Genomic DNA, 10,796 nt, shown 5'->3' on the forward strand with positions numbered 1-10,796 from the left:
ATGTTTGCACCCAATGAATGATGGCATAGCAGTGATTAGCAATTTTGGAAATCTATCCAAATAGACAAAATGAAGTCAGTGGGTATATCATTCTGGGGAAGAAGCTTCCTAATTCATTATTAAGCCATTTTGTTTGTTTTCTGCTAGTGAAGTTACTGTTGTCCCAGAGAAAGAAATGGTTCATTTTCTTTTGAGTGACAGAAATAGCTTTGTAACACACATAGTGGCCCTCTACGCACCAGCTGCAAACAAACAAACAAGCAAACAAACAAAAACAGGAAATAGGAAAAATGATTTAGATAAAATTGCTATACAATGTTGTGGTGATTCTGAGATTTAATCTTAAATCAAGCTTGATTTGAATTGGTTGGTGTCTCTAGTAACTGCTTTCAATAAACCAATCTTTTGCATAGCTCTGTGTGAAGAGTATTTATTGGGTTGATAGGCACACACTTTGAACAACACACAGGTTAACTCTATGCACAAAGTTTCAGTTTATGGAATCATATGTGGGGTGGACACACCTAGGGCTATCCAAATGTACATGTAAAGTGTGTGTGTGTGTGTGTGTGTGTGTGTGTGAGAGAGAGAGAGAGAGAGAGAGAGAGAGAGAGAGAGAGAGAGAGAGCACGTGCACAAACAGAAATCTTACTCCAGTCATCTGCAACTCTCTTAACAACTAGACTGTCTGCTGCTAAAATCTAGGCCAACTAATACAGATTTTATTTATTTATTTCCCTTCCCCTTCACATCTGTGCTTTGTTAATCACCTGCAGAATACTTTTCTCAACACCTCCCTCACCTCTTTATTTCTTAGAGTATAGATGAAAGGATTCAAAAGAGGCACCACAATAAGATTGAAGATGCTCACTACTTTGGTTCGTTCTAATGAGGTCTGTTTAGATGGCTTTACAAACAGGAAGATAGTGGAGCCATACCAAATAATCACCACAGCAAGATGGGAGGAACATGTGGAAAAGGCTTTTTGTCTTCCTTTTTTGGAGGGGATGCGTAGGATGGTGAGGATAATGTAAATATAGGAAAGAAGGGTTGTCACACAGGAGCCTACAATGACAAATATAGCTGTGAAAAAAGCTGTTATCTCAAGAAAGTGGGTGTCTGTGCAGGAAAGAACTATCCAGGAATCTAGGTTACAATAGAAATTATTGATAACATTGGGGCCACAGAAAGACAATGTTGTGAGCAGATAGGTTGGTATACACATAGCAAGGAATCCACCAAGCCAACAGCCTCCTGCCAACTTGCTAGAAAGATGAATGTCCATAATGGTGCTGTAATGAAGGGGGAAACATATGGCCAAATATCGATCATAAGCCATGATGGCTATTAGAAAATGCTCTGTGCACCCAAAGGAAAAAATACAGTACATCTGCAAAATGCAACTTGTAAAAGAGATGCTTCTGCTTCTTCCGAGGAACATAGCCAGGATCTTTGGGACAGAGGCTGTTGTGTACCATATTTCCAAAAAAGAGAGATTGCAAAGAAAGAAATACATGGGAGTATGGAGACTGCGATTAGTTACTATTAGAAGGATAATACAGAAATTTCCCAAAATGGTCAAGATGTACATATTTAAAAAGATGATGAAGATTGTTAGCTGGAAATGTGAAGACCCAGGGAAGCCAAGCAGAATGAATTCCATCACTCTTGATTTATTTTGCTCTTCTCTGTTGTTTTCTCCCATCTGTTCTTTTCTTTAACCTGCTGGAACACAATTCTGAATGAATATGCAGAACATTTCTCCTTACCCTCAATATGAATATTACAGACAATCCCTGCACAAAGTTGGTAGAATTTACATCAATTGAGGTTTGGTTTTGGGGTTTGTTTGGTTTTTTTTTTTTTTAAAAAAAAAAAAGCTAGACCACCACCTAAAATGAATTCCCAGCATTGCTAATACAAAAACTGATATGAATTTTTGAATTATATCTGCAATTTGGGAGGCAAGGTTACCAGACAATATTCAGTACAGTCATAACTCGGGTTACAGACGCTTTGGGTTGCACGATTTCGGGTTGCTCACTGCGCTGAACCCAGAAGTACTGGAACGGGTTACTTCCTGGTTTCGGCGTTTGTGCGTGTGCAGAAGTGCTAAATGGTGCTTTGCGCATGTGCAGAAGCACCGAATTGCGACCCGCGCGTGCGCAGACACGGTGCTGTGGTTCGCTGATGCTGTGGGTTGCGAACGTGCTTCCCGCATGGATCACATTCGGAACCCGAGCGTCTACTGTATTCCACTAGTATTTAAAACTAGGGATCTGTTACTTTAATATGAGAAAGAAACTGAGAGAAACCAAAATGGACAGATTTGACAATTCCTACTTGTGATCCAGGATGCGGTTGGTGCTGTGGTCTAAACCACAGTTCGAATCCCTGCCATGGGGTGAGCTCCCGTTGCTCAGTCCCAGCTCCTGCCAACCTAGCAGTTTGAAAGCACGTCAAAGTTCAAGTAGATAAATAGGTACTGCTCTGGTGGGAAGGTAAATGGTGTTTCCGTGTGCTGCTCTGGTTTCGCCAGAAGTAGCTTAGTCATGCTGGCCACGTGACCCGGAAAAACTGTCTGTGGACAAGAGTCGGTTCCCTCGGCCAGTAAAGTGAGATGAGCACTCCAACCCCAGAGTTGTTTGCGACTTGACTTAACTGTCAGGGGTCCTTTACCTTTACCTTTACTTGTGATCCAACCAACTGAACACAGACCACCAAGCTTGCCTGAATGGTGCCAATGTGTCCATGGGAGCCTAGCAAAAACCCATTTTTGCTAAATGTCTGGAGCTGCAGAAACTCAAAATGTTGTTTTCTTGAGTTTTCTCATTTCAGTTTGGAATTCAAAGCACCAGTGTTGCTTAGTGAAAGACCAGGGTTCAAATTCCTATTCAGTCATGAAGCTAACTGGGTGATCTGAGCTCAGTTACTGAAATCAGATGGGAAAGTGGGGTATAAAACAATAAATAATATATATCAATACATAAATATTTAAAATGACCATCCAGTTGGTTCCATTTTGTGTTCTGGGTTCAGTTTGTAGAGGTTGCATATTGTATAGTCTGGTCTCAAAATCAGATTAAACGTGGACTTTTAGATGTTTATGAGAGTTTTTAAAAAAATCCAAAATTTTAACAAATAGTGTTCTCTCTCTCTTTTTATATACAGGAAATCCAGCATGTAAGATTCAATATCAAATTTATCTCAAAGCCTACATGTTCTGAAAACACACAAAGCTTGGAAGCTATTTGATTTTCTTAGGCAATATGCTTCCTTCACCTTTCTGAGAATGAGAGTTTGGTTGCAATCCTGTACAGAGTCAAGACTGCTTTTATCCCACTAATGCCCATACTTGTGCTTGCTTCTTCAGTCAGTAAAAATGTTGCTCTAAATTCACTAACACTGCAATCCTATTGACCTTGGGAAATGTAGCTCTCCCTCTCCAAGGAAACAGAGAGAGGAGCATTTTTGAACTGTGAGATCAGATTTCATAAGGCCACCCCAAAAGCTGCCATAAACCTTATCTTACTATTGACAAAAAGACATGCCAAAGAATATTTGGTCATGCTGGAAGTGGATCAGGGAAAAGCATGGATCCAAAGGAAACAAAGTCTTCCTACCCCCTGAAACTGCGATATACATGAGAGGGACATTGTTAAGAAAATAGTAATAATAAAAAGGGGATATAAAATACTGCTTCTCTCTCTCTTCAGCTCTTGCATCTTTAGTTTTCTCCCACTGACCAACAAACTTGTACAATTGCTTTATACGCATTTTAATGTATGATTTTATAGGGTGTTAGGGGGTGGGAGTACCTCTGGTAGGAGACACATTGTGCTCTTTTTGGGTAGCTTATCCACCTTTGACCCCCACTCTGCACTCAACTCTCATCTGTGGCTCCTAGAAGCTATCAGCATGGGGCAGAGGCCATACCCCAGAAACAGCTTCAGCTGGCTGGCTAAACCAGATGAGGGTAGCCAAAGGGTCTCAATCCCTTAGAGAGTTAGGAACTTGCCCTGCATCTTAAGACAGGCTCCAGCAGATTGAATGGATGAGACCAATAGTGGGTCCAGTGGTCAAGAAGGAGGTTTCTTCGTGTTCTGTAGAGAGAAGTGAGGGGCAGATGGGGCTCATTTACCCGGGAAGGTACCTCTCTAGGATAGGGAAAACTCTGGTCCTAAACCTCTGCTGTCTTGTGGGATATCTTCAGGAGAAGAAAAGGCTAAGGACTGAACCCTACCCAAATCTGGAGCCCATATGACATTAGGATGGGTCCTTGTGTGCCTCCTTCTGGCAACTCCTGCAGCCAAGCTGGTGCCAAACATATCTGCCTTCCCTTGGACCCCATTAGCAAGGCCAAGAGTGGGGTCCTGTTGTCTGGGCAGCCCAGGACCTCTGTACATACTGCCCAGGCTTTTGCCCCAGGGAGGTCACTAATGCAGCACTAATTTCACTCCCAGAGGTGCACTCCATTATCTCTCAAGATGACAAATGCCAACATTTTAATGTAAACAGATCAGCTGCTTCTCAGCTGATCTTCATGCCCAGAGGCCAATTGTGACCCTCCCGACCTCTCTCTCTGCCCTTCCCCAGACGAGACTCCTCATTAGCGCTGCTCTGTTCCTTCCTTGAGTGCTTTTGCCTATCTGGAATGCGTCCTTCAGCTATCTTAACGGATGGAGGGTGAAGATACATGAGGAGTTGATTCTTTGCAGAAGCTTCAGGCTTTTGCATGGCTAGAATGTATTACAACAGTAAGAGTCACATCTGTTGTTTCTTTCCCCTTTGTCTCTAGTTTCACGCCATTCTGGCATGTAGCTCTCTCATGTTGAAAACAAAGAACTGCAGCCCTTGGGCTGAAAAAGGTTCCCCTGCTCTGATTTTTTTATTATTATTACTGGCAGGGAAAGCTATAGGCCAGCTCTTCAAAGTAGTATTTTTTTCCATTTGATGAATTGCTGATCACAAATGCATTTAATATTTAAAAACTGTCAGAAAAAATAAGTAAAGAAAGCCACTTCACAGATATTTATTGCATCATCCTTTCATATCCATATACAGACAATATCGCTTTGAATTTTCATAGCAACCCACTCACCCATCCTATAATTCACACATACTGTATACATTTTCAATCTCTCAGTCATCAGCTACTTTATATTTATTACATCCCTCATTGTTTCTACTCACAGAGTCTAAAACCGAACCAGGAAAGCCCTTCTAAGCACCTGAGATACAGACAGCTAAGCAAGGTATATTTATATCATTGACACGATCAGAGCTTCCCTTTACATTTTATCTCCAAGGAATTCATACAAAATGTTCTCAAGCAATTATGGAATAGATCCCCCCCCAAGGATATTTCATATTTTTTGTAGTCAATTCTCTCCATGGTTTTGGATTGCAACGCTAACGCAAATTTCAATATGAAATTTCAATTTCTAATAGAGAAGAATGAAAATGCCTGGAGCTAAATTAAACACCACTATGGGTATAAATAACAAGTACTCAAACTGGCTTTTCTAAAATTGTTGCTGTTGCTGCTGCTGCTGTGCTGTTTTGTTTCATCATTATTCCATTTATATCCCACCTTTCCTCCAAGAAGTTCACGATTTTGTACATGCTTCCTATTTCCCTTCCTATATTATACTAATAGCAATCCAGTGGCATAGGTTAGCTGGAGAGAGCATGGCTGGCTCAAGGTCACACTGTGGGCCTCATGGCTGAGTAATGCAATACTTGAACCATGACACCACACTTGCATCCTCAGATGGATGTAAACTGCATGCAGCCCATTGGTTCAGCATTTTTGAACCTGTACTTTCATTTTCCCATGGGCCTTTTTCTATTTTACATTTTAATCTACCACCCTTCCTTTATACTTGAGCACAGGATGGCTAACAACACACAATCCGTAGAATGATCTTAAAACTGAACTTCTTTCTTTTTTTAAATTCCCAAATAATAATAAAAATATAAAAAGTCCACCCATGAAACAAACTCCACATCCAAAAGAATGTCCCATTTTCACTGCCACTGGTGGCACATCTATCACCACATAGTTTTTTGTAGGTGGACTGGGGGAGCTACTGGTGGCATAAATATGTGTGTAATGCCACATCCAAGAGCCTTTTAAGTCAGTCTTCCACGTGTTTTAGGATTGACCCCTTAGCTTGTTTCATTTGTTAATTAAAAAACACCAACCACAGAAATTAGAGTTTTGTTTCTCCAGGCAGGTGCATATTTGTGGCTCATGGGTCTTGTGGAAATAATACAAAATGAACACCAGTTTTGGGAGAAATGAAGCCATAACTTTGATGATTAAACAGTAGGTGGAGGTAGTATGGCAGCAGGGTGAGGATCAAGTCTTTATTCTACTCAGCTTCTACTGATGGAATGACATTCCTTTCAAGGTTGGGAAGCACAACCCCTCACCTTAGGAGTCGCCCAGTACTGAACTCATGTATCAGTGTTGAGCTCAGTACTGAACCAAGCATCCGGGGTCCCACTAGGGAACCCAGAGAGATATTCCAGGAAGGCAGTGTCAGGGATGAGCCAGTGGTTTCAAGTTCCCTGGAGGGAGGGGGAACCTGGGAGTGGAAGAAGTGGTTGATGTGCCTGAGGGGGAGGGAGATACTGAGGAGAGATCTGTTAGAGTAAGCTTAGAGCAAGAAGCAGGAAGGGCGTAGGGAAAAATATGGATTCAGAGCTGATTTGGGATCTAACAGACCCTAGGTCACACTCTCCTGTGCCCACTTTGGTGGTTTTCCACTGTCTAACACTCCTTCTAGGGATATAGTGTGTCCTCCCTAAAAGAGGGCACGTGTTGCGGTGAGATCTGGAGACCGACCTCCTGGTTGTGGGTGGGACTATTGGATAGCCACAACACCCGAATTGGTAGGTCACTTGTTGCTGGGTGTAATCTGACCAATGGGGTGCAGCCTAAACAATTCAAGGGACCTATTTAATCCCTTGCACGTGACCCAGAGATTCTCTTTCGCCTCTTGCAAACGGAACAGAGAGCAACCTGTCCTGTGTGTAGCTGAGAGACTTGCCTTTGACGATTGTCAGTTGGTGATATTGATTCCTTTTATCCTCTTTCCCGGTTCCTTTCTAATTTAATTTATTTTCTCCTCATCTTAATTTAACCCCCCACCAACCCTTCACCTACAAAAGGGTCTTTTCCCGGCGTGGGGCTTTGCACCCAGTAAAAGGGAGCTTGCCGCTGTTCCATCCCCATCCCCTAATTAGGCTTCTGCAGCCCCTTTGAAAATGGGGATGAATTCAGCTGAGGCTGACCTGATACAATGTGGCTTTTATTCATGGAACTGCGCCTGCTTGGTGGTGCGCTTGTAGGCACCCACCCTTCTTTAAAATCTGAAGTGGGGGGGGGGGGGACTTGGAAGAGTTGAGAGCAGCTCTTCCTGGTCACTGATGGCAGTGACGTGTGTGGCTCGGCAGCCAGTTGCCCAGCTGCCACCGAGAGGGCCAGGAAGTGTGTCCAGAGCACAGCGGCCATGAAGGTTCTGGCCTTGGGTGGGACGGTGATCTGTCACCCGCGCATTACCTTCAGTGATCCATCCCTTTTCAGGCTTGATGGGGTTCATCTGTCTGTGATTGGGAATGATTTGTGGCTGACTGCAGTGTTAGTGGGGTTATGGGATTGGTTACAGGTGTGAGTGGTTGGCGGTGGGTGCGGGTGCTCGTGTGGTGGATAGGCACTGGTTCAGGTGATAGGGATGGGAGAACGGTCTCGCCATCCTTATGTGAAGGGTATTCCATTAAAGGAATCCAGGGACTCAAGTTGGTTTGGTCAACCCCCAAGAGGGGGTTGTGCCTGTGCCTGAGTCCAGGGGAGCATCTGGGGGGGTGGACAGAGTCTGTTCCCGGGCTTTCCACCTACCTCAGGTGTTCACCCTTGGCTGACCTATGATAGAGCTCTGGGTCAGTGCTACCTGGAACGGTGTAGGGACCTAGTCAAACCAGAGCCTATGCAACCACTCACTTTTCAGTAATCAATAAATTTGTGGCCTAAATTCTGCCAAAAACCAAAACTAAAATTTGAGTCAAATGTGTTTTTATTTGGGGGGGGGGGTCCTCTGGGTCTGAACACGCAACACTTCTTCCACCAGCCAATTGTTTGAGTGAGTAACTGGTGTGATCCTTACTGGCAGAGCCAGACAGGTCTGGCCAGAGACCTCAAAAAAGCTTCCAGCGTTGTGGATTAGGGATGTAGATTGCTCTGCCTCTCCTCATCAACTATGCATAAGATTGCATGGCAAGCCTGTTTCCTATTAATTAAACATTAAAATTATCTCAAAAATGATAGCAAAACCTCTGTGGCAGAACAACTGAAACACTTACGCAATTTGCACACACACTGGAGGTGGTAATGGTTGCCGTAATCCAACATGTCTTCCGCACTTTTTATCTATCTGGCTTTTGGGAAGAACCAAGTGGAAACAAAGCAGGTGGTAGGGATGGTAGAATCTGTCAATTTTGGTATCTCTCAGTTTCTCATTGTTTCCAATCTTCTCCACATTTCATCATCAGCTTGTCACGATGATTATGATGATTTTATAAAGTCACTCAGTGAGCCATTTCTGCTCTAACTGCAACTGAGAGATTTAAAGGGCAGAAAGATAAAAGTTTATGACCCATTCAGGAGATATTGTGCTCTGTCTTCTCCTTAGATATTTCTTATCTACAAAAATAGATCTTGATCACCCAAGAAGAACAATAGATAAAGCAGCAGTGACGAGTAGGTCGGTTCCTATGGCTTGGTGGGCCACATGAGGACATGAGCTTTGAGTTAGCCACCCCTACCTTAAACTGACCTTCCCCGCCCCCAAAAAAGCTCTAAAATTATTTGCTTATCTATAATTTCTTTTTTCCTTCAGTTACATCCTGAATAATGATTGACTGCAGTGATGTTCCAGATGCACACAACATAGAACCACACTTGCATATACTGTGTTTTTGTTGTTGCTTTTAGAAGAGAGATATTGAAACAGAGTCTTGGCACTATTTGTTAGCTGCTCAGGGATTCCCCCCCCCCCAGCTGCAGATGCTATATATAAATAAAGTTTGTGACTGAGTTTCCTCCTCTACCCTAGGGAGAAAAACCCATTCTCCCTGATCCACACCTGATCCACTCCCTGACCTGGCACATTAAAATATGTAAATAAATACACAGACATTACTCCTGCGACTTAATAATAAATTAAGCAGCACCCATTGCATTTACTCAAAGTGAATAAATTTATTGACTATAGCCAAGAGAGAATTCCCAACAAAGATACATAAAGGTTGAAACACATGGGATCAGAAACTAAAAAATGTGTTGCAATGGATTAGGCAAGCACCATAAATTTTCAAGTGAGAATGCTTATTATTTTATTGCAAGAAAAATCACAGATAACAATAACAACTCCAAGGAACGCAGTTTTTTCTTTAATTGTGACACGGGGTCTTGAGGTCTTCATCAGCTTAATCGGAACAATAGAAAGGTAAGAATTGTCTTTATTATAAATCACTTAGGGCACAATCCAGCACGAATTAATAGAACTAAACTCTACTATTTCAATGACAGAAGTTTAGATTGTTCAGAAGGGAAATAAGCTGTAGTTGTAAATGTAATGGCTAATGTGTGTAGATGTGGTAGTAGGGATTTCCCCAAGAATTTTATTCTTTCAAATTTCTTCATGGACTTTCCAATTAACTACTCTTGTTAATTGGAAATCAAACACAAAAATAAGTACCCACTCACATGTATGGGCTCTAAACAATTGGGACAACTGTATATACTTTTGCTATACTATGTGATCCCTATTTCATGGGACCACACAAGATCACAGCAGAGAGAAATGTCCTCCCTCCCCCACTGTTCCACAAGACCTGGCACTGCCACCTTCCATTTTGGGTGCATAGTGGTCTGGACTGGGAAAATAATGGACTTCTCTTGCCCTATGTTGGACAGCAAAATAACACAAGCTTAAAGCCATTGATAAAATCCCATTAAAGCCATCATTGTCAGCATCCTAACACCAGGGAAATCTTTATTAAAAACATTATAAAGTGAAACTTTTCTAGAGCATCTCCTCACTTTATAGGTTTAAAGTTTGGATATAGCCCTCATGACTACAGTGTACCATCGTAAGAATATGAAGCAAAGAAAAATCCCTGATAAATTTAATGAAAATAGAATTTTATTAATCAGTTGCTAGAATAGTAAATTTCAGGGAAACATATATTATTTTCATTAGTGTAAATCATGTTCCTGTGATAATTTATTTTTGTGTTGTTTGGTTTTCTAATATATTTATTTTTTGGTAATGATATTAATATGCCAAAGATCCAGAGAAAAAAAGAGTAATTTTGCAAACAGAAATCAAAGCATCTCTCTGCCCTTCTGGCAGAAAATGCAGCATGTATTCTAGACACCCACTAATTCTAGGCTGAAGACCTATAACAAAAGTATATAGAAAACATAGGTATAAAAATGGACAGAATAATATAATCTGATTTATGAATAGAAATCATTACAGTAAGACAAATTGATATTATATGAGAAGTAGTGATATTTCATTTGAGAAAGAAATCATTTTGAACTAAAGTGCTAAATTAATAAAATCCTCTTACAATGAACTTTTGTCTTATATTTTTATTTGTTAATAGTTATTCTATGGAGAGCATTATTAATATTTCTTCAAATAAGTGAGAGTATAAGAGCCACCATTTCCAATCACTAAGTTTTCATGAATGTTGTTTTGGCAGAAAAACACCTGATTCTG

General features: G+C 41.5%; 1 protein-coding gene across 1 annotated transcript; it reads right to left on the minus strand.

Annotated features, from left to right (window-relative positions):
* Nucleotides 1-620: 620 nt before the first annotated feature.
* On the minus strand, nucleotides 621-1,713 carry LOC128400270 (olfactory receptor 6F1-like). The gene has a single exon (XM_053362428.1). It carries the CDS (start codon nucleotides 1,703-1,705, stop codon nucleotides 767-769), a length of 939 nt encoding a protein of 312 aa, XP_053218403.1. The 5' UTR covers nucleotides 1,706-1,713; the 3' UTR covers nucleotides 621-766.
* Between the last annotated feature and the right edge of the window lie 9,083 nt (nucleotides 1,714-10,796).

The sequence above is a fragment of the Podarcis raffonei genome, chromosome 13 (assembly GCF_027172205.1).
Source record: "Podarcis raffonei isolate rPodRaf1 chromosome 13, rPodRaf1.pri, whole genome shotgun sequence".
NCBI lineage: Eukaryota > Metazoa > Chordata > Lepidosauria > Squamata > Lacertidae > Podarcis > Podarcis raffonei.